At 44.4% G+C, this 21,913-nt stretch overlaps 1 protein-coding gene across 2 annotated transcripts in view; it reads left to right on the plus strand.

Moving 5' to 3' along the window:
* The window catches only part of LOC141993114 (vascular endothelial growth factor receptor kdr-like), a 184,970-nt gene that overhangs the window by 146,126 nt on the left and 16,931 nt on the right, over positions 1 to 21,913 (plus strand). For both annotated transcript variants that reach the window (XM_074962420.1, XM_074962421.1), the window contains exons 20-28: positions 1,544 to 1,632; positions 3,610 to 3,775; positions 4,456 to 4,553; positions 5,554 to 5,676; positions 5,786 to 5,897; positions 13,247 to 13,346; positions 13,952 to 14,057; positions 16,180 to 16,304; positions 18,610 to 18,688. In XM_074962420.1, the coding sequence (XP_074818521.1) occupies positions 1,544 to 1,632; positions 3,610 to 3,775; positions 4,456 to 4,553; positions 5,554 to 5,676; positions 5,786 to 5,897; positions 13,247 to 13,346; positions 13,952 to 14,057; positions 16,180 to 16,304; positions 18,610 to 18,688 (998 nt within the window). The remainder of the gene's footprint in view (positions 1 to 1,543; positions 1,633 to 3,609; positions 3,776 to 4,455; positions 4,554 to 5,553; positions 5,677 to 5,785; positions 5,898 to 13,246; positions 13,347 to 13,951; positions 14,058 to 16,179; positions 16,305 to 18,609; positions 18,689 to 21,913) is intronic.

Consider the following 21,913-nt stretch of genomic DNA (forward strand, 5'->3'; position numbering starts at 1 on the left):
TAGACAGGCTGTGGTGGTGACATTGATATCCACATTAGATCAGCTGGCACCACAGAGGTGACTGCATTTATGCAAAGAGTGGTGCTGTGTATGTATAGTGCTATATGAACCTTGGGCTTGATTTTCAAAGGTGCTGAGCACCCACAGCTGTAACTGAAGTCAATGGGAGTGGCATGTACTGACCAGGCCCACGGCGTATAGTGCCTACGTGGTAGCACTTTAGGATCCTTACAACTGAAAGGCCCTATTGAAATATAATACAGTGATATTATAGTTAAGTAAAAAACCTCATCTTCTCCCCTTTATCTGGGTTACCCATTCCCCGGTGCTGATTGCAACCCGGTTCTTCCTCATTTTGAGCCAGTAGAGAGATTTCAAATAAAATGTCTCTCTTCCCTGTTTGCTCCCCATCAACTCTTCCCCACTGCTCTGTTTTCAATCCCATGTTCTCAGACTTATTTATGTCAAACTGAGCCAAACAGGTACACCACGGCACAAGACTGTGTGTGTGTATTTCTGACACATGCAGATAAGAGCTTATTGCTTAGGGTTTGCATGTTCACTGAATGGCCTGATGCAGCTCTTGGCATTTTTCCTTTGAAGTCTGAACTCAAGAGTCTGAATCTGAAGTTTCCAGATGGAACAAGGTTTACAGAGATGAAAGGCTGACCACTTAGGATGGATAATAATAGGTGTTTACATACATTCTAATCCCATGACTTCACCTTCCCCTACATTTGAGGCATTTTGTGTGCTGGTTTCTAAAACCCAGCAACCATGCAGTGGAGGCTAATTGCACAGAAATGCAGATTTTATTCTCTCCTGGCTTGGGCTGAAACGCAAAAGCAGTTGCAAAGATGTCTAAAAACATCCATAGTTGTATAAAATCAACAAATACATCAAACTAAAAAATACTTTGCCCAGGAATAAGAAAGGAAGAAATCGACATGCCCCTTTGTGCTTCCAAAGCCTTTAGATCGAATATCTTTGCAAACTTTTGATTCACCTGGTGTCACAAACAAATCTAAATCTGTGTTTGTGTTGCCTCCCCTGGCATGAGGTCCTGTACAATACAAAAAGATTTACACAGAGATCAGAAAACCCAGAGGGCTGTTCCACGAAATGGATCCCAACAGAAAAAAAAAAAGAATTTAGTAATATGGGGGATTGTATGTTCTGGTCTAGCCTCTTTAATGTTCCTTTTTCTAGAAACGAGAAACAATTTCTTAATATTGGTGTCTGACAGGTAAAGAGGGAGGTAGTAGCTAGGACTCCTGGGTTCTATTCTCAGTTTCCCACCTCTGCCACTGCCTCATGGTGTGAGCCTGGAAAATCACTTCACTACTTTATTACCCAATTTCCTCATCTGTATAATGGGGCTTATAATATTTACCTACTTCACAAGGGAAATCATGGGGCTGAATTAATGTTAAACACTTTGTCCTTCTCTAGACCCTTTCCATGGCAGGAGTGCAGAAAAGCACTATGCGTATGTTCCACTTTTACATCTGTGAAGGTCACTTTGCTTTTGTTCTCTTTGCAGGTCCTTTAATGGTTATCGTAGAATATTGCAAATATGGAAATCTGTCTAATTACCTGAGAGGAAAACGAGGGGACTTTGTTGCATATAAGGTAAAATAAACAACTGGCTTTTTATGCAGTTGCAAGATGGGCCATTCATGATCATTGAGGCTAGCTGCTTACTATTAGGATTTGTTCTCTACTTGCCTTAGATGGGCCTCAGTTATATCTGAAGGCTGGCACTTCATCAGCCCACCAAATTCCAACCTGTAAGAGGAGAAGGAAGAATGGACTCCTTCCTCTGTAGGGTCTCAGTCCCTGCCTCTCCCTCACCTCCAGCCCATACTGCATAATCAATTGCAAACGCTCATGGAAACAGCACATTCACCATTATGTGACTTGGAGGAGAAAAAAACTGCTCTGATTCCACTTCCTCACCACCAGCCACTAGCTGCTTGAAAGAGCGGTGGATGGTCTCTCTACATTAGGTATGAAAACACTGGTTCCCCAATCCCATCTCCCTCCTCAGCAGCTCACTAGTCTTGTTGTCCCACAGAGGGCTACACAGATTAGCCACCAGAACTGTTATGGGAGAGGTGAGGTCAGTCCCCTCTTTCCACGAGAAGACTAAATACGACACTCGGATAGCAGCTTTGGGAGCCTGGTTGTTTCAAATCTCAGTCTGTCTAAAAACAGGGACCACTGATTCAAATCCTAGCAGGATCAGTGCAGCCTTTGATCCTTCCCAGGTACGATGCAGGTTATTGTGTGTGGGTTTTCCAGATGTCTCTAATATTTGTGGTCACATCTGCTCTTCATGGACCCTAAAGCACATATGGTAACTGTAGGCAATTAGTTCATTTTATTATCCATTTATTGTTGTGCTGTGTGATGTTATGATTAACTCATATGCTATGTTACATATTATTCATGTATGTCAAATAGATTTAGGTTGTAGGATCAGAGAAGTATAAGATTATTAAGTATTTACGAGTGATAAGTATTTAATGTGTATCTAAGTAAAGCAGGGCTTAAACACAAGGCCTACAAGTAAGGCCTGTAAGATTTCAGCTTAGCCACACCAAGCCATAGACTTAAGAATGCTTGACAAATGTAAGTGACCAGAGAATGACTCTTTGCCAGTAAGATCACAAGACTACTGGAAAGATGTGCCAATAGGTAATGTGGCGGAAAATCAACCACAAGATCACAAGATACCTTATTGCAACATCTTTTACAACATATGTCCTGACCACAGGGTACATATTGTGTGTAGATGCTAATGAGAATAAGAGGAACTACAACCAACCTATGAAGAATAGGGCACCCCAATATTCATGGGGTGTGGAAATATAGATAAGGAAAAAGAGGGTTGACACCTTCATGCACATACATAGAGTGTTAAGTGTAGTCAAAACTACGGTATAAAAGAGGGTTCCCTGGTTGGATAAAAGTGGGAAAACCCAAGAGACAACCCAGCAGGAACTGTCCCTCTAGTGATGGTCTTTCGAGAGGTCCATCGGACACTAGAATATCTCTGAGGATGACTATGGTTATAATTATTGCATAGGTTTTCTTAGGATTTCTATGTGCAGGGGTAATCATCACCTTGCTTGTGACTTTAATAAAACTTATAGTACAGATAAAACTTTGTACTTATGTTTGTGTCTGTGGTCATTACCCTTGGACTTTGTATGTTCCTAGAGCCTCCCAATTTGAGAAAAGCACCACAGGCAATTTCACTCTGTTGAGCTTGAAACTGCAGCAAACTCATGGTGGTGTAAGAGCACGTCACTAAATTCACTTAAATAAAATAAATAGCTACATACCTCATGTAAGAGAAGGGAATTTTCCCTGATGCCACAATTCCTCCTCTCCCCATTATTGTTTGTGTGCTATAGTGATCAGTTTTGGTTCCCTACCCAGTGCAGTTCCCTGTGTATTATTTGAAAAGTGCTTTTACAAAACACTTATAGGGACGTCGCCATAAGATCCTGTCCCAGCCTCTGCCATGTCGTTCCATTAAATACCCTGAACTGTCTGGGCATCCTACTTCACCAAGGTAAATCATTTCTATTGGAATTTTAGTCCCAGGAGAACTCTGACCAAGCAGAGAAAAGTCTGGATGAGTCCAACAGTGATTTAACAGAGCTGATCAAGAGGCGCCTTGAGAGTGTGGCCAGCACAGGAAGCTCAGCCAGTTCAGGATTCATTGAAGATAAGAGTTACAGTGACTCCGAAGAGGAAGAAGAAGGTAAAAGAAACCTATCTACTCCTGAGTCCTTTGTCTTAAAGGGTTCCATTGTTTCTGACTAAGCCCTGCCCCAAGGGTCACTTGCTTTATAAAGTCTCTTCGCTTGTTGACAAGTCCTGAAGGTCATGGCAGACTCCAACTAGGTCTACACTACAAATGTTTACTGTCATAGCTATGTCCGGTGGGGGTAGGATGAGGGGTAATTTGTGACTTACATATCTGGGCCAGCAATAACCACTAATGTAGGCACAGTTATGCCACCAACACTGCACTTTTGCTGGAATAACTTATTTTGCTTGTGGCGGCTGGGGCCAATAGAAGCTGAATGCTCAATAGGCACACTTTCACTAGCTATCCTGGCAAAGCACGGCTAGTGTAGACCTTATGCATTCCCCCTCATGCTCACTACAGAAGGTCTGCAATAACACACATACACACACCAGCTGCTTCTTCTATGGAGGAGGGACGGTAGCAAAATTTTAGCAGAATGTTTGTGTTGCCAATCTGCCCTTCCAGAAAACTCTTCATCTAATGGAGTTAAAAGGAATGTCCCTTTTTTCCTCCCCAAATATCCCTCTTTATGTGCTCTCCAGGATTGGAGAGGTACGGTTAATGCTAGAGGTCTTTCAGCTGTCTAGCCTTCTCCCTCTAGGTTCTCATGTTTCTGTGTTCTCTTGTAGATGGTGAGGATCTGCAAAAGCGACCCCTGACCTTGGAGGATCTGATTTGCTATAGCTTCCAGGTGGCAAAAGGCATGGAGTTCCTGGCCTCCAGAAAAGTGAGTTCTATTTCTGCACCACTCCTCCTTCTTATGTCTTTGTCATTCAATAAACCACAAGAGATGAGCTTCTTTCATAGAGCCATAGCTATTAGAGATAAAGACTAAGTATATTATTGGGCCTGATTCTCCTGTCACTTGTGCTTATTTCACACTATTGTAACTCCACTGAATCTTCTGGTCAAGTAAGGAGTGCCATTGATAGACCTCCAAAGGGAGTCTCCACCAGTCATTGGCTGGAAACACAGCAACTATGACATGGGACCATAGCTGGACGGCATGAAGAAAAATCGGGCAATGTCATCTGAATTCCATGACGGATATAGAAGAAATCCCTCCTGCCTCCAGGAAGGAAATATCCTTCCACAATGGAGAAAAAACTCTCTGATAACTTTGGAGGAATGTAGTTCTAATCGTTTAGCTTGCCGGTAATTGTTGGTAACTGAATGCCTCACTGTCATTTCAGTCCATAGTCTATAGGTTTTTGAAGAAGTCTGAGTCTAAGCCATGTGCAAAAATGTGTTCATAATTGTGGATCTGTCAGATGATTATCATGACAGTACCCAGAAATCAGATTGTGTGCACAGTTTTGCATATGTGCAATCACTCACTTATGGTAATTGCATATGCAAATGTTGGTGTATTGGCCCCTGGGCCTTCTCCTTTCAAAATTTGGCCCATAGGGTTTAATATTTAACTGTGGGGGTTGCAAATCCATTCTGATCTTAGCTGGTCGAGCAGGATTTATTTAACATGAAAAGAGTCTGAGAAATGACCAGCCACCATGTTTCTCAATCTACTTCTTGTGCTGAGTTATTTTCTTTCTATCATATGACAGTATATTTTTGGCAGGCTCCCACACACATTTTCCCACTCCACCCAGGTCCAACAAGAGCTCGTTTTTCTTTCACTTTTCAAAGAGTCTCCAGGCTTTTTACTCCATTAGCAGCCTGATGTTCAGGCAAAACCTCTGATTTCACTTGTCCGCATTTCCTCGCAGTGTATTCATCGGGATTTGGCAGCAAGGAACATCCTTCTGTCGGAAAACAACGTGGTTAAGATCTGTGACTTTGGACTGGCTAGGGATATTTACAAAGATCCTGACTATGTACGGAAAGGAGATGTAAGTGAAAAGGACCTGACCTGCCAATCTTCAATATTACTCCCCCTAGGGAATGGGCAGATTAACAACCAGAATAACTGGCCATGGGCCACATCTTTTTCATTCTTAGGCAAGACTTCCACTTAAATGGATGGCTCCAGAGGCTATTTTTGATAAAATTTATACTACGCAGAGTGACGTGTGGTCTTTTGGCGTGTTACTATGGGAAATATTTTCTCTGGGTAAGATCATTTTACACTTTTTTTTAATATGATATTATTGTGCAAAGGGCTTTAACAAAAGAGCAAAGGATACAGGGTCACATTCTGATCTCAGCTGGTCTGGTGTAAATTAACAGCAATTCAATGTAAAATAGCAGTTACTCTAGAGTCTAGACTGACAACATTTGGCTCCTAATGCATGTTAAAAAAAAATCCCAGATTTTAAATTTGTAACAATCGATACCAGGAGAGTGTGTGGCAAACACAAAGCAGTGCTGCTCTAGATTGAAACATTTTTTTTTAAAGTGGTGAAAGTTTCCCTGTCAAACTATATTTTCCCATGAGAAGTCTGGCTTCAGATCAGAAACCACACAACCTATAGGTTGCAGAGAATTAAGCTATTGTTGACATAAGGGTCTGACATTGCTAGTGTAGACAGTGAACCACAAGGGAATTTTTGTGTATGAGCTAACAGCTACAATGGCAGCTCTTGCCCCAGGCTTGATTCTGCTTCCCCTCAAAATGTTGATGAGTAAAATCAAACATTGGCTGCAGCCATCATGATCTTGACATGAGAGCCCCTGCCAGCCTCCGTTAGTCATTTTGGCAGCAAATAGGTAGGAATGCGTATTTGTGTGTGTACGCCGCTTGAGAAGGCACAGAATGTTTGGAATGAGGACATCAGTGCTCTGTGTGCTTCATCCTGCCATTGGACAAGACTTCTGAGAAAGCTCAGTCTGGGATCTGGTCCTTACCCAACAGGTAAGGCTGCTAAAACTGAACCACACAATGTCGCTTACAGCCAGTGGGATCCCTCTGTTCCCAAATCCACCTCGCACAGCGGGGCATCTTCTCTTTCCTCAGTGTTGTCCAGTGGCTTCCTAATAAGCATTTCCAAACAAATGAAATCAGTAACCCCATATAGTTAAGCTCCTTAGTTCTAAACAGTCCTGGGTGACCTTCCAATGACTCCAAGTTATAGATTGGCTGGGATTAACGTTGAGCCCAAGATGCCAAATTCAGAGCTGGATGCAGAATTCCCCAAAGTTTGGGACTATTCAGATTCAGGGTTTTGATTTAGCTCATTATGGAGACTGAGCGCTGGCTGCAGTGCTCAGAACCTGTTTTGAACTTCCTTGAAGCTCAGGAGTGTTTTGGAACTCCGGCTTTGGTTCGGGTTCATCTGTAGTTTATATTAACATGCAAAAGAGACACTTCACTGTTTAAAGTCAGGACCAGGAGTTATTGCTTTCTCCAGAGTCTGGATATGTCTCTGCCCTTGTATCGACTTAGAATTATGGTGCTGTAGTGTAACACATCCATGGCTGCCTAGGGGCTTCACAAGGGTCATTCTGCTACATACCCTTGGGAACGTCACAGTGAGAGGAAGGCTAGAACTCAGATCCTTGAACTCTACATGACCCAGATGTGGCAGCCAGCCAGCAGACCGAGGGAAGTATATTAGCATGTAGAGACACAATTAATGGGGACAGTCACGCTATAGGGGTATCTGCAAAGACCCAAGTGAACTGGCTGTTGGTGAATGGCAACAAATGCTTCAGGAAGCCCCAATGATGCTGGGCTGGAAACACATCCAGCCACTCCCAAGAGTGGTGTTGAAACAGGCGTGAAATTCTGTTCACTGGCCTTTTAATACAGAAAGTGCCAAATGAAAGTCAAGAGTAATAATAACAAAATTCAGTGAGTAGATTTTTATTCTTCTGTTTTTATTTACAATGCTTTTAAAAATAAATTTAAGTTACTTTCAGACTGCTTGGTTTAAGTAGCCCCTTTACTCAATTAAGTTGCTTAATTGGGGCCACTTAAAACAAACAGTCTGAAAGTAACATAAATTTAGACTGTCCTTTCTGAAGCCAGAGGAATCCACTAAATTACACCACGATTTGTCCATCCTTAGGACTTCCTATAATCCTGTTATGATGTAGATCACAAACCACTTTCCTCTTTTCATGGCACTGATTCAAAAGCCGGTTGTTTTCCCTAAGAGGGGTTTTCAAAAGGATCATCCAGGCATGTCCATGGTTTGGCACTAGTCACATTTGCAGCTCACATGATAAATTTTAATTAAGGGTTTCTGTCACTGATTGAACCCTCTTATATAAAAGTTTTACAGATCATTGAGGGCCAGAGAACAGAAAGTTATTTGTCTTTGCTGCAGGGAATGTTTTGGCTCCCATTCACAGTCACTGCTTTTACTGGGTCCCACAGATTCCGTACCTTTTAAAAAGAAAGATTTTGACTAGAAAAAAATGCAGTTTGGTTTGGACATAGGTCCTGTCAGGGCCAAAAGTTGAATCGGGAAATAAAGCCCTACAAAATTCCTCTGAAAGGCTAGGCAGAGTGCATTAGTTCTGTTGATGCACAGGTGAACCTGCAGAGGAAGAATTGCTTATCTTGATATTGTAGCTGGTTTTGCTACTATTTATTTAAATGGGGTCAGCACAGTTGGTGGCAGATAATGTATTTTGAAATCAATTACATGGCACATTACAGAATGTCAGTCTCGCCTGGAATTTAAATTTGCGGGGTTTCAAAAAGCAATCAAAGGTAATTATGTAAACAACCAGCATTTGGTAATGTAACATCAGCATCTTATTAGCCCACTAAAATAAAAGTGAGCTCAAAAAGAGGGTTATTTAATATCCAGTGCAAGCCACATCTTTGAATGTTTTGAAGAATTTCCCCAAGGGAAATGTCATGTCATCCGAACCCACACTTTTCCCAGCCTTTCCTAGCAGACACAGTCCAAATTATTACACCAATACCAGAGTCCAGATGCACCATAATGATATGCAGGAGTGTTTTGCTCCATACATTTGAGCTCTGAACTGGCCCCACTTGGTAGGAGGTCAACCTTGGCCAAAAGGTTGCATATCAAGAATCACTCCTCCCTGCCTTCCTGCCACTCTTTCTCACCACTGTCCTACAGTGGGTGCCCAAGAATGGCAAGCTTTCAAATGCTGAGGGTTCACTTTGCACATTATAACCAGCTGGAGTAGCTGAGATTTCCAGACCAAGTGAAACTCCCCACCTCCCACAAGCCCCAATCAATGTATGTAAATAAAAACAGGGAAATGACCCCAAATATTCCAAAACAGTGTCCACAGCGCTTACTTACCAGGCTATGGCTTTCATCTTGCCCTTCATGATCCAGCACTTCACCAAGGCCTAGTTTCTTATGATAAACTCTGCTGCAGAGACAATTAGCATAAGGCAGCCAGTGCAGTTTAGCAAAGCGGAGCTGACTTTCGGTCTGTTTGGATTGCTCTTTTGCATGCCGGAATGTACTAAACTTGCAGCGTAAAACAGCTGGGATGACTCATCACTATCTCAGCCATATGCGGCTCCTCCACGTGAAAATCTGCTGGGTGGACAGGTCTCTGCTTACAATAGTGTCGAATCACAGAAATCGGAGTTGGAAAAGGACTTCTAGGTCACGTAGTCCCTCTTTTCACAAATGCAGGTTTGTTGCCTGCAGCATGCTGTCCTGTGTATTGTCCATGCTAGTGCTAAATCTCCCAAGCAATGGGATTCTACCCACTTCTCTTGGGAAACTACTCCACAGTCTAAGAGATACTGAAGACCGGCATTAGTAGTCCTCAGAGCTGCCCTGTATGAAGTACAAGATGGACTGTGTGAAGATGGACAGTTCAGCTAGCATGACAGCTCGGAGGGTCGAAGTTCAGAAAACTTGCATACCAATGCATGTCTCAGTCTAGGTATATTCATTCTTACCTATTTCAGGTAAGCAAGTTAATTCATACGCTAAAGACTTCAAAAGCATTCTGAGATCCGTGGATGAAAGGTGCTGCTGTAACCCACACACCTCCTGGGTGTGGTGTTCTGGCCCATCTAGTGGCACTGAGACCACTTAGAGTGCAATTAATGAGTCTGCTCTATAGCCTTAGCTAACAGCCAGTTGGCTTTTAGATCATCTGGTAGAGGCTCATGCACTAAGCTCCAGAGGTCCCAGGTTTGATCCCAGCGACCCGGGTCTGTTGGCATGACATTGCCATACAAGCTAAACATTATCATTCTGATTATGACTCTTATTATTCCTGATGTCAGACAAAACTGGGAAGGGCACTATAGATACGCAACAGAAACGAGTCTCACAATATTTCCAACTCAGCTAAAACCAGGGAAACCCAAGAACTGATTGTTTTGTGACATTGCTGATGGGATTTCTGTCCCCATTCACAGACCAAAGGACTTCAGATAACTGTGGCCAAGTGACTCGAAGCTGCCATAGACTGCCTTCCAAGCCTATTCAGTGAGCTCTTTGCTACTTCCACAGTGCCAGCCCTGCAGTGCATGATATCAGGGTTCAAGTGGCAAGGCCCATGCAGTTAAATTATTTGGGGAATAGTCACTTTTTGGTACTCTCTCAATTTCTAATATTTCTGCATGGCTTGTTCCCACCCACAAGCATGCACTATATGATGGCATTCCCAAGGTTGAAGAAAACAGGAGATCAGGCAGGAATAGAAAGTTATAGAAAGTAAACCACATACAGATTCCTCAAGAGCTGGACCCAGATTCAGATTCCATTAAATCCCTGCTGTTCAAAACTGATTAAATGTTCTTCCAAACTCTTCAGCCAGCCTCAGGGATGCCAGACTATGAAAAGAAATGGCTGTGTTACAGATTACAGCCTCTGCTGGGGAGGAGGGAATTCAGAGGTGCTAGGAGGAGAAGGCGAATTTCATATTCTTTTTCAGGGAAGGGATGGGAATGTTTTTTTAAAGGTAAACTCAGCCTCTTTCTCACACCCCTTTTCTTTCCCCCCAAATGGATTAAAACCTTAGAGAACCCTACAGGGCCTTGGCTGTAGAATCTATGATGTCCAAAAAGGCTCATAGGCCCAGATACTCAGAGATATTTAGGTGCCTAACTCCCACTGATTTCTGGACCTTTGCTTCTACTCCACTATCATAGTTCCCTTGACTTTGTTCCAACACTGAATTTCACCCAGTTGGCCTGGATCCTTAATAATGAACTAGGGACCTTTTTAGAGCTCTAGGCCCAATTTAAACTCTGGTGTAAGCAGGCACAACTCAGATTGACTCCAGTGGGAGGGATACCCACTAATTTATAGTCCTCTTCAGCCCAGAAAGGTCTCTGAGTCCCTTTGCAATCTGTGTATGTGGTCTTTGGCTGTAATTTCAATCACAAATGCCACACAACAGGCTGTAGCTGGCTAAAAATTCCCACTCTCCAATTCAGTGAGGGAATAGGATGCGTCCCACCATATATAGAGAGAGTCTCCATCCCTATGTCTGTGGTGTAATACAACAGCACTGAAGATGATTTGTATTATGTAAAACAGGACAAAATGAGGATTACTCTTTCTGTCGGATGACTGCTGGGCGACCCATGTGAAATAAGCTGGTGGCGTCAATCCAGTTCCTAGTGCGTTTACGTCCAAAAATGCAGTCACAACTGGCACCATGTGCCTCCCTCCCCTGGCTGGAGGTTAAGGATTGGATGGGCCTGGAGACAGAATTCCCCTAGAAGTGGTTCTTCCGGGTTATGTTTGAGGCACATTAAACAGGGAACGGCAAGGAGGTGGAATGGGGAGTTTGCCCTGCTGCGGGCTGTGATTTCCCTGTTCTGTGGATAAACAAAGGCCTTCCGTCTCCAGGCTGTCAGACCAGCAAATTGAACTAGTATTACATTCACACTGAAACAGAAAACAGGGGTGAAAACCTAGGTGCTATTGGAAGAAAATGAACATTTCTCACAGCAGGAGCATGTCTCTGCTGTGCTTGCTGTTCTGACATAGAATTAACTTCTACAGGGAAAACAAGGGCTATTACAGGGCAGCTCAGCTCACTTATATACTCTCCTTGCCCTGACAGTTGCATTAAGGAGCATGATTTATTTGTGTGCATTGGTTTCCTGGTCACATTAGTACAGATGTCATTATTGGAGGCACAGCCTCACAGGCTTCTAATGAGAACAAGGGGAATGTGGTGAGTTGACACAGACATGTTTCCATGCATTTTACCTACAGTGTGTTTGGTTCATCTGCTAACCAATCGGAACTTAACGTAACAAGGGTTTGGGCCTTGCCCAGCAACCTTGCTTGGGGTTTTGGTCCTGAGCTAGTGGCATGAGATCATCAAGTGGGGAGTGAGAGCCTTGCACCTCTACCAATTCCTCCAGCTCACCAGTAGGGCTGTTGATAGACCCCACAGGGATGTATACCCAGCCCTCTGGCTCCAGAAAGGTTAATCCACTTAGGTCTGATGCAGGGATCTCAAGAGGCGGAAGCTGAAGTACCTGAGGTTCTTAGGGGAAGAGTAAACTACTTTCTTTCCACCAGTTCCCAGGGGGACCCTAACCTTCAATTTTTCCCCTTCTGTATTTATAATGGGCCAAACTCTGAGGGTTCTTGGTCATTACTCGGTGGAAGTTTTGTCTAAGGACTTCAGGATTCGGCCCAACATGTGCAACACTAACTTGGCTTGAACAAGAGGAAGAAGAGTTCAGTTGCATGTCTTGGGGGGGATTTAGCTGACCTATGGTCCCTGTTGCCTTTGTGTCACATGGCTAAAAGCCTACAGCACCGCCCAGCCTTATTCGCCGGAGCAGCTAGTTCCATGGATGTCACAGGGACTGAATGGGGAATTACTCTGAAACCAGAATGTATCTAGGTGAACTAGAAGGAACCTTTCTTCTTAACCCAGGAGATTATTTAAGGCATGAAACTGACATGCATTTTGCTTTTGTTCTGCTATGTTTCATTTCTGGGTGATTCTGACGCTGGTTTTAGTATGAATGTATTGCTCAACTTGACCAGAAGCCTGAAGCTAGAGGGAGCTCCTGTTCTAATGAAATTTCTAGAACAAAGTCCTATTGGGTGCAACTGTGAACTGAGCTGAACCTCCACACCCATTTAGGTTTCATCGCACATCCCTGAAAATATATGTGTATTGTGATCCTTTAGGAGCATCAGAATGTGCCAGACAATGTACTGCTTTAGTTGAAGTTATTATCATGAAGGGCTGATATTTAGAAGATGGATGCTATTGGCTTTGGACCTAGAATTCATGTATTTTTTGTGAAGAGCCTAAAGATGACTTTCAGTGGGACTTAGACACATAAGCGTTTTAAGCAATTCAAATCTCTTTTGTAAATCTGGCCCACAATGTTATTTCTACAGTCAAAGAGCCTTATCTCGAGAGATGCTGAGCACCTGCAACTCCCATTGCATCAGCACCTTTTAGGATCAGGCCCCAAATTTTCAGCTAGGCTGGAATGCTCAGCAATCACCATTGCTGTTTTGAATTCAGATGGACAGTGACCAAGCCAGCTGAGGTCACCCTCTCTGTCTGTGCCTGCAGGTGCCTCGCCATACCCAGGAGTGCAAATTGATGAGGACTTTTGCCGCCGCCTCAAAGAAGGAACACGGATGAGATCACCAGAATATTCCACTCCAGAAATGTAAGAGTTCTACTCCCGGCCATGGACAACAGAGAATTTAACCTTCGTAACAGGGACTTTGATTTGTGTGTTGAGGTGGGGGGAGGGTTTGTCATATTCTCTTTCTTGTACCCCATTTATTAAATTTTGGGGTTGTGCCTACCCCAGGCTCCCTGATACCATAGACCAATAACAAACCACCAAGTCAACTGCAGGGCCAATCTGTCGATAGGGCTAAGGGGTTAACAGATCATTTCAGGCTAGTTGTGGTGTATGAAATCTCAGTTCAAGGAACTATCATGTTTGTCTGATTTCCAGTTTTGTGGGAGTGTCTATGTAGCTGTAATTGTAACCTGCTATCAGCCACATCAGCAGGGCCTGCGACCAAAGTTAAACTAGCTCAGCGTAAACAACTTAGAGAATTGATTGAAACACAAGTATGGAGTGAAAAGACATGACTGGGAGTGTAATGCAATGCTTCTGAACACAGGGATCTGATTTGTCACCTCCATTGGAGGTATCAGGTGGGAAGTCATCTAGATGAGGATGGAGACAAGCCGCAGCACAAAGAAATGGTTTGGAAACACAGACTGAGTTTCTCTTAAAATCCATGTGTTTTTCCGTAGCTACCAGACTATGCTGGATTGTTGGCATGGAGTTGCCACCGAGCGGCCCACCTTCACAGAGCTGGTTGAACGCTTAGGAGACCTCCTCCAGGCAAACGTGCAACAGGTACAGCTGTGCGACTGGTTTGTCGCATGTGTGCAGAGATGATATCCCAGGGTTAAGCACCAATATAAGACATGACTTCACATCACCACAAAGAACACAGTGAAAACGGCTATTGGTGTGAGGGTAGGAGCGGAAAATGCTACATATTCAAAGGGGATTTGGGTTAGAAAATGAGACGTTTATCCATCCACAACTAGCAGAAACTTACAGTACATTGATTTTAAAAAGGCTTAGTTGCCCCTAGAGGAACAATAGCTCTTTATCTCACAAAACATTTTAATTAGTTTTCAACACTGCAAACTGCCAGTAGCATAGTTCTCTTCCTACAATTGGTCTGAACTCTCTCTCTCTCGCCCCCACCCCCACCCCGGCCCCATTTTTCTCTGTATTTAAGCTCATTGTTACTTTTAGGAACTTCAAAATGAAGCCATTTAAGGCTCAAAGAGTCAATTACATAATTGTCACTTTCATAATAGTTAGATCAACTTTTTTCTCTCCATTTAAAAAAACCCCAACACCTCCGTTATGTAACTGTCAATTCCATTATAAGAAGAAATCAAGCTCTCTCCGCTGGCCCCTTCCCTTTTGGAAACTCATAAATCAGGGAAGCGACATTGAAAGACACTTGTTTTGCAATGTGCAAAAGCTGGGAAGAGTTTGTGAGCCTTATGCTGCAAGCAAAGGAAATTAAAGGGAACTCAGGAATCGTGATAAGGGACAAGGCAGTTAATTACTCCTCAGAATTAAAATCAAGGGAAGGGAATTTTGATAAATGGATTTAAGAAGACAAGGAGCCACTTCTACAGATAATTGTAATAATTAGCACTTGCTGCTGAGAATTCATAGCTTACTTAGGTAGGTGCTGAATTATATTAAGGATGCAGTGGCAACTGCTGTAATGAAAGCACAGGAAATAAAGTGGTTTAAGGCTGCAATAATAAGGAATGGCTGTCATTAGCTGCAACTGCTCAATTTGAACAGAAGCTCATAGGCTATAAATAGGCATTACTCATTTCAAATTCCCAGCTCTGTGATAGCCACACATGCGGTCTGGGTCTGGGTCTCTCCTTTCCCAAACATAAACATGGGGCTTTAACATGGATTTGGGTGTTTTGAGTCCCATTACACTGAGCCCATGGAAATCACCAAAGATGCCAAGACATTGAAAATGTAGTTGCGTGCCTAACTGAGAGAGCCTATAAGAACATAAGAACGGCCATACTGGGTCAGCCCAAAGGTCCATCTGGCCCAGTATCCTGTCTTCCGACAGTGGCCAATGCCAGGTGCCCCAGAGGGAATGAACAGAACAGGTAATCATCAAGTGATCCATCCCCTGTCACCCATTCCCAGCTTCTGGCAAACAGAGTCTAGGGACACCATCCCTGCCCATCCTGGCTAATAGCCATTGATGGACCTCTCCTCTATGAACTTATCTAGTTCTTTTTTGAGTGCCCAACTTAACTGAGGCTGATTGGGGCATAATAATAAATAATACTCATAGGAAATAATCGGCTGAAGGTTTGTCCAGGATGCAACAGGGGATCCCTGTAAAGCCAGCTGCTTTCTAATGGATGTGAACATCTTGGTGTCCCCCAAGCCAGAGATCACCAGTGTTGCTGCATGCTCAAAAAGTTTAGTTTTCCTAGCAGACGCATTAGCACCATAGGCAGAGCTGTTGTTGCTATGAGGGAAGAAGCTTGAAAAAGATGGCCTAGAATGCGAGGGCACCTGGAGGTCTTGCACTTTGCTGCCATGATTGATGAAGCAACGCTAGTGCTCAGATGCCTCCAAGGGAGGATCTACACAAAGAGCAACCAGCACTGGAATTTTCATCCATTCTTCATAGTGGATCTCCCCAAAATGAAAGATTTGCCTTGTGGAAAGATAAGAGGACAGTGAATGTTGAGCAAAGCCCTTAACGCTGGATTTAGTGTATTGCAAAGAACTTCGTGACTGCCTTAAAGAAATAATCAAAAATAAAACAAATAGCCACATGGCTTTCGTAGTGCAGAGCCCTGCTCAGAAAATAGTTCCAGTAGAGCTTGATAGCCACTAATGTCCAGGACATCAGGAAGAAGAACTGATCCTGACTGGTTTTTTCTTTCTTCTGTTAATTATTTAGGATGGTAAAGACTATATTCCACTGAACATCACATTATGCCCTGATGGAGAATCTAACCCAAAGACCTGCCCAGTGGAAGAAAACTTGAGCAATTGCATTAATCGCTGGAGTGCATTGGGAATAGGGTACGGACACTGCTTTCTTACTTTGGTTTCAAGTTAAGACTCTAGACAATTTAGAAAGTCAAAGCTGGAAAATAGTTTAAGCCTGCAGGTAAGTGCATGGATCACCACAGTTTGGCATATGTGTTGTCTTCTCTGCCTACCAGCATTTATGGTGGAGTGGAACAGGTCTGCTTATGGTTCCTGGGTTCAGTCAGCACTAGGCTAGGGGCAGGGCCTTCCCTGGTTGAGGGCTCTTGGCTATGAAACCCTTTCCCAGGGGTCAGCACCACCATGCTGCACAACAGACACTTGACAAAATTACTGGACTTAGTGACGGACATTGGCGGGGGATGGGAGAGGGCTCCGGGCTGAGACAGGAGGTTGGGTGTGGGAGGAGGTACAGGCTCTGGGCTGAGGGTGCAGGTTCTGGGGTAGGGCCAGAAATGAGGGGTTCAGGGTGCGGGAGGGGGCTCCAGGCTGGAGCAGGGGGTGGGATGCAAGGGGGTGAGAGTTCAGGCTTGGGGTGCAGGCTCTGGTGTGGGACCGGGGATGAGGGTTCAGAGTGTGGAAGGGGGCTCTGGGCTGGGGCAGGGGGTTCGGGTGTGGGGGGGGTGAGGGCTCTAGCTGGGAGTGCAGGCTTTGGGGTGGGGCTGGGGATGAGGGTTTTTGGGATGCAGGAGGGTGCTGTGGGCTGGGATTGAGGGGTTCAGAGGGCAGGAAGGGGAGCAGGGCTGGGGCAGAGTGTTGGGGCCCGGGAGGGGGGCTCAGGGGTACAGGCTCCAGGTGGCGGCTTACCTCAAGCAGCTCCCGGAAGGAGCGGCATGTCCCCCCTCAGGCTCGTACAGAGGCATGACCAGGAAGCTCTGCACGCTGCCCCGTCTGCAGGCACCGGCCCCGCAGCTCCCATTGGCCGTGGTTTCTGGCCAATGGGCTGGGAGCCGCAGAGTCAGCGCTCGCGGGGGAGGAGGGGAAGTGGCAGCGTGTAGAGCCACCTGGCCTCGCCTCCACCAGCAACAGCAGGGATGGGGAGCCGCCCGAGGTGAGCGCCCCCCACGGACCTCAAAAATTTTACCATGGATGGACACTTGTGTCCGTCTAAAGACATGTTGCCGACCCCTGCCCCTTCCCCAAAGTGATTTGCCACATTGGCTGCCTTTAGGGCAGGCTTTCAATCCCATGTGTTTTAGATGGACCATCCTCTCCTGAAGCTCCCACTCCTGTGATTTCAGTTTCAGTCCCCCACATGCTTTTATCAGTTGGCTTTGAACACTTTTCTGGGGAAGAGGGGTTTGCTTTGAGTGTCACTGAGTTTCCCTCTGTGCCTTAAACTTTGGTCCTGTCTAAAGATGGATCAAGAAAGCTGGACATTGGGTTTTTCAGAAACAAAGCTAGGGATAGTTGGATCCAGCCTCTCTTTTATCTGAACCACCAAGGTTTCGGGGAGTTATAATAACACTTTGCAAAGCTTCCAGTTCTGGCCCTGCTCTCATTTTGCTTTAATAAATATTAGGTCTGATTGGCTCTTTAACTGGTTTTCAGTGTTTTGTATTTAATAAACTCTCGGGATTGGCTAGCGGCTTTAGAAGCCACTGTCCTGTGGGACGCAGACTGGCTCGGATGGGCGCTGCATTCTGTGTGTGGAGGAGGCAGGCAGCTGGCATGCCTTGCTGGGTGCAGTGGAAGTGTACACCGCAACTGCTATAGCACTTAAGGTGGTGCAGCTTGCGCTCCCACCAGCATTGACCATGGTCTGCCATCCGTATAGAAAGGGAAGGATCAGGAAAGGGAGGGGACATATATATATATCCCTGTCCTGTCCTTTGTGATGTCTGCTAATGATGGTGGTGTATGGCCATATGACTTTCCCCTGGTAGGCCAAGAGAATCCAGAACCTAGCCCTTATCCTATAATTTAAAATACTATGGGTTGTCCATGTCACTGTCCCTTTTTATCTGAAGTCCTGATAGTGTGGATTTTGTCAGCAGCTCCAGGGTGGGGGGTCTCATTTTATAACTCATATATGGATGCTGCTTGTCGGAGCCCTACTAACTGGTTACAAGATGTAGAAGAAAATCTGAAGAAGGAACCTCACTTCGGGTCAGGGATATTGTTTGAGCTACAGAGCCAGGTCAGCAGCCACTTGGGAAAGAAGGAAAGTTACAGGGTCATCATGAATGGTTCATAGAACCATAGAATATCAGGGTTGGAAGAGACCTCAGGAAGTCATCTAGTCCAACCCCCTGCTCAAAGCAGGACCAACACCAACTAAATCATCCCAGCCAAGGCTGATGATTGTGTGCTGATCTCTCACCCTTCTCCTTTTCAGTAATAACAGTAAGAAGAGACCGCTGAGTGTGAAGACATTTGATGAGGTGCCAGTGGAGAAGCAGAAAGTAATGAATGAGGTAAGCGAGGTGAACACGTCCCCTTCCAGCAGGTTTGCAGGCCTGCTGTCATCAGGGACTGAAAGAGTTTCTGGAGCATGTGTGTGCTTCATTCTGGGAGAGGGGACAGAAACCCCAATGGGGATTTGGCCCCGGATCCAGGAGGGCAAAGGGGATCCTGCACTTTGTTTCATGGAGCAATTCACATGAAGGCTAAAAGCATGATTACTGCAGCTCTGCTCAGTGCCAGGAACTTCACGTGGCCTCTTCTGGGGTCACAAAGCACCTAGTTGTCTCTCTTCTCCGTCCATATAAAATAACTCAAGAGCTTCTTTTGTAGTTCAGCTCCCTGTGAACTTCAGTATAATCTCTCCCCATGCTTCCTGCCTTAGAGCCAGAGCCACTGGCACCATGGGGCAACTCCTGTCTGCTCAAAAACTCCACAGCAATAAGCCTTCAGGTGAACATCTGGCTGAGGGAGAGGGTGAGCACCCACAGGCTGTGGAGCAAGTAAAGGTCAGGGAGGATGCACACATTTTTGTCTCTTCCTATGGCCCATATGCTCTCCAAGGCAGGGAGTGCTCTCATGCTTGCTTGCTCTCCCCAGCCTGCATGGTCCCCTGGGCGGGAGTTTCTTCTCCAACTGATGAATATATATTCTCCTGGGAAGGGTGAGGTGTCCATCTACAGTTGATCCTAGAAAGCAGATCTCTAGTCCACCCTCTTGCCAGTGCAGAACTGTTGCCTGTTATTTCCTATTCCTTTGCCATATTCAGTTTCTAGACCTCCATCCCTATTCCACAGTCTTAGGGATCTGTAGGATAAGAATTCCTGCGAGCTGCTATATGCTCCCTCTACAGATCTGTCTCTCTGTATCACACAAGTACTTTCACTGGACAGACAGCTATCACAAATAGGTGACCAACGGCCTGCATCTGCATCCCTTTTTCAAAGACCTCATCATGAGGGGCATGTCTAAAATCAGTACATATTTGGTGGTAATATATTTCCTACATATAGGAAAGAGGGTGACATTAAAATAATGGCAGAATTAAAGTGGTATTGCAGTGGGTATCTTAGATACGTATAGCCCTTGTGTCATCCGCTTTACTACTGAGTGCACAAGGATTAGTGCCAGTACATTAAATGCCAAAGGAATTAATACTGATTAGGTCAGTATTTCAAATAGTTCAAAGTGCACAACCACATCTGTCCTGCATTAGTGCTCGTGACTTGTAGTTTTTTTATTCGTTTTCTTGTAGTTGTTTAAAGATACTATGAAAGCGGCAATTCAGATAAATATGTGGTTGAGAAATAAATTATGGGGTCACTTATTGTTAAAATATAAACCTGGCATGAAATCCTTGCCACTTATTTCAGTGGGGCTGGGATTTCACCCCATAAATTTAAAAAAATAAAAACAATCACGTTTTCTGACTTGTGTTACTACCCCCCGAGAACAGTCTGATTTTCTGTTCACTCTGAATGCCACTTGTTCACTTTCCCACTTCCTCAGATGGCAGACTGATCACAGGTTCATTCCCATTTCTAGTTAGTTTCCGTTTTTGGTTCAGGTGCACAGCACAGCTGCTGTTGGTGCCACTTTTCAGAACTGAAGGGGAGTATTTAAGTTGTAAAGAATTTCTCCCCCCCCCCTCAAAAAACCCACCTGTTTTCATTTAAAATTTTTAAAATTTTTATAGTTATTTGGAACAGGGACCGTGTCTACCTGTCAATTTATGCAGAGCCTAGCGCACTGGCAAACTGGCCCTATTCGTGGCCTCTAGACATAAGCTTAGTGCAGATAATAAAAATGAATAATAATTAACAATCATAGCTTTTGAATCAGAGCCCCCTCCCTTTTATTTTAACACCACTTTATCTTTTAGACCTAAACTTCACAACTCCGCAGGACAGATGAAAGATTTTTTTTGTCCACTTGAGTACAAAGAAGGACCCCTGCAAGATATGTTTACTGTGCCATACTCCTTGCAAGGAGTTCGTGTGGTCTAATCTGGTACCACACTTACAGTTTCTTTAGTTCAGTAAGAAGTGTTTCTAATAGGGAGAGCAATTCTAGAAGGTATTTAAGATAGCGTTTATCTCAGGAGACCTATAAATGGATGTGCACTTTATAAACCTTCATTCAGATTTCAGCTCCACAATCTAGAAGGTACTCCTACATCATGTTTAATAACAGATTTCAAGTTTAAAATGGCAAAAAGCTTCTTCCTGTGATATGTGTACGTAGAATTTCTCTTTAAAATACCAGAAAGCCAAAATAGGAAAGAAGAATCGTCAGTTATGTTTGCTTTTTTTATTTGACACAATCTTCCCTCACTATTAATGTCTTTCTGTCTGTATACATTATTTGAGCCCTGGGCATATCATTGCATTTTATGGCCATTTTAGAACTGATCAATAACATTTTTAACTCCATAAAAACAAGGCAAATTTTCAAAGGCCAAACAAAAAGTACCAAGGGGCCCAGATGGCTAAGCGGAATGATAACATAGGCCCCAATTTAGCAAAGCACACAAACATGAACTTAACTTCAAAATCAGTGGGCGTTATGGAAGAGCTGAAAGTTGTGTGTGTTGTTAAGTGCTTTGCTGTATAGAGGTGAGTTTTTAAAGTACGTGTGCTGGTGCTTTTGCTGACTGGGGGCCATAATACAGAGTGTTAGTGCTGTAGGTTGTTGATTTGAGTCCAACCCAGCTTAGCAAATGCCCATGTGAAGACTCTTTGGTGCTGTGTGTGGAATGTGTTGGTAGGTCTCACTCCAGCTCCTAGTACACTAGTGTGTACCTAAAGAAAAAAAAAAAAAGAATCATCTCTACAAATGGCTTCCTTGTTGGCAGTCAGTGCCTGAGGGGCCAGTAACTGAACTGGCCTTGGAGCCTCAACCCTACCTAGGGGTGGCCTCTCCAGGGATGAGGAAACCTGGCACTGCTCCTTCCTGGGCTTCACCTGCTCTGTGGACAAATGAGGGAATTCAGCCTGCAGGACTGAGAGTCTGGCTCCTATCACAGCACAAAAAATGCTTCAGAAGAGTAAGTGAGAGAAGGATAGACTCCAGCTGGACCTTGGTGTTTGAACTGGCCCCTTTGCTCTTCCTTGTCCGGTGGCTTTCATTGCTGCCCAGTACAAGTTCTCCATCACGCTTTTCCCCCCTTGCTGTGAATGCGGAAGAGCTGCAGTGCTGTCCTTTGCAGTTACCATGTTACTGATGTCCCGTTCCTTTCA

The sequence above is a fragment of the Natator depressus genome, chromosome 9 (assembly GCF_965152275.1).
Source record: "Natator depressus isolate rNatDep1 chromosome 9, rNatDep2.hap1, whole genome shotgun sequence".
Lineage (NCBI taxonomy): Eukaryota > Metazoa > Chordata > Testudines > Cheloniidae > Natator > Natator depressus.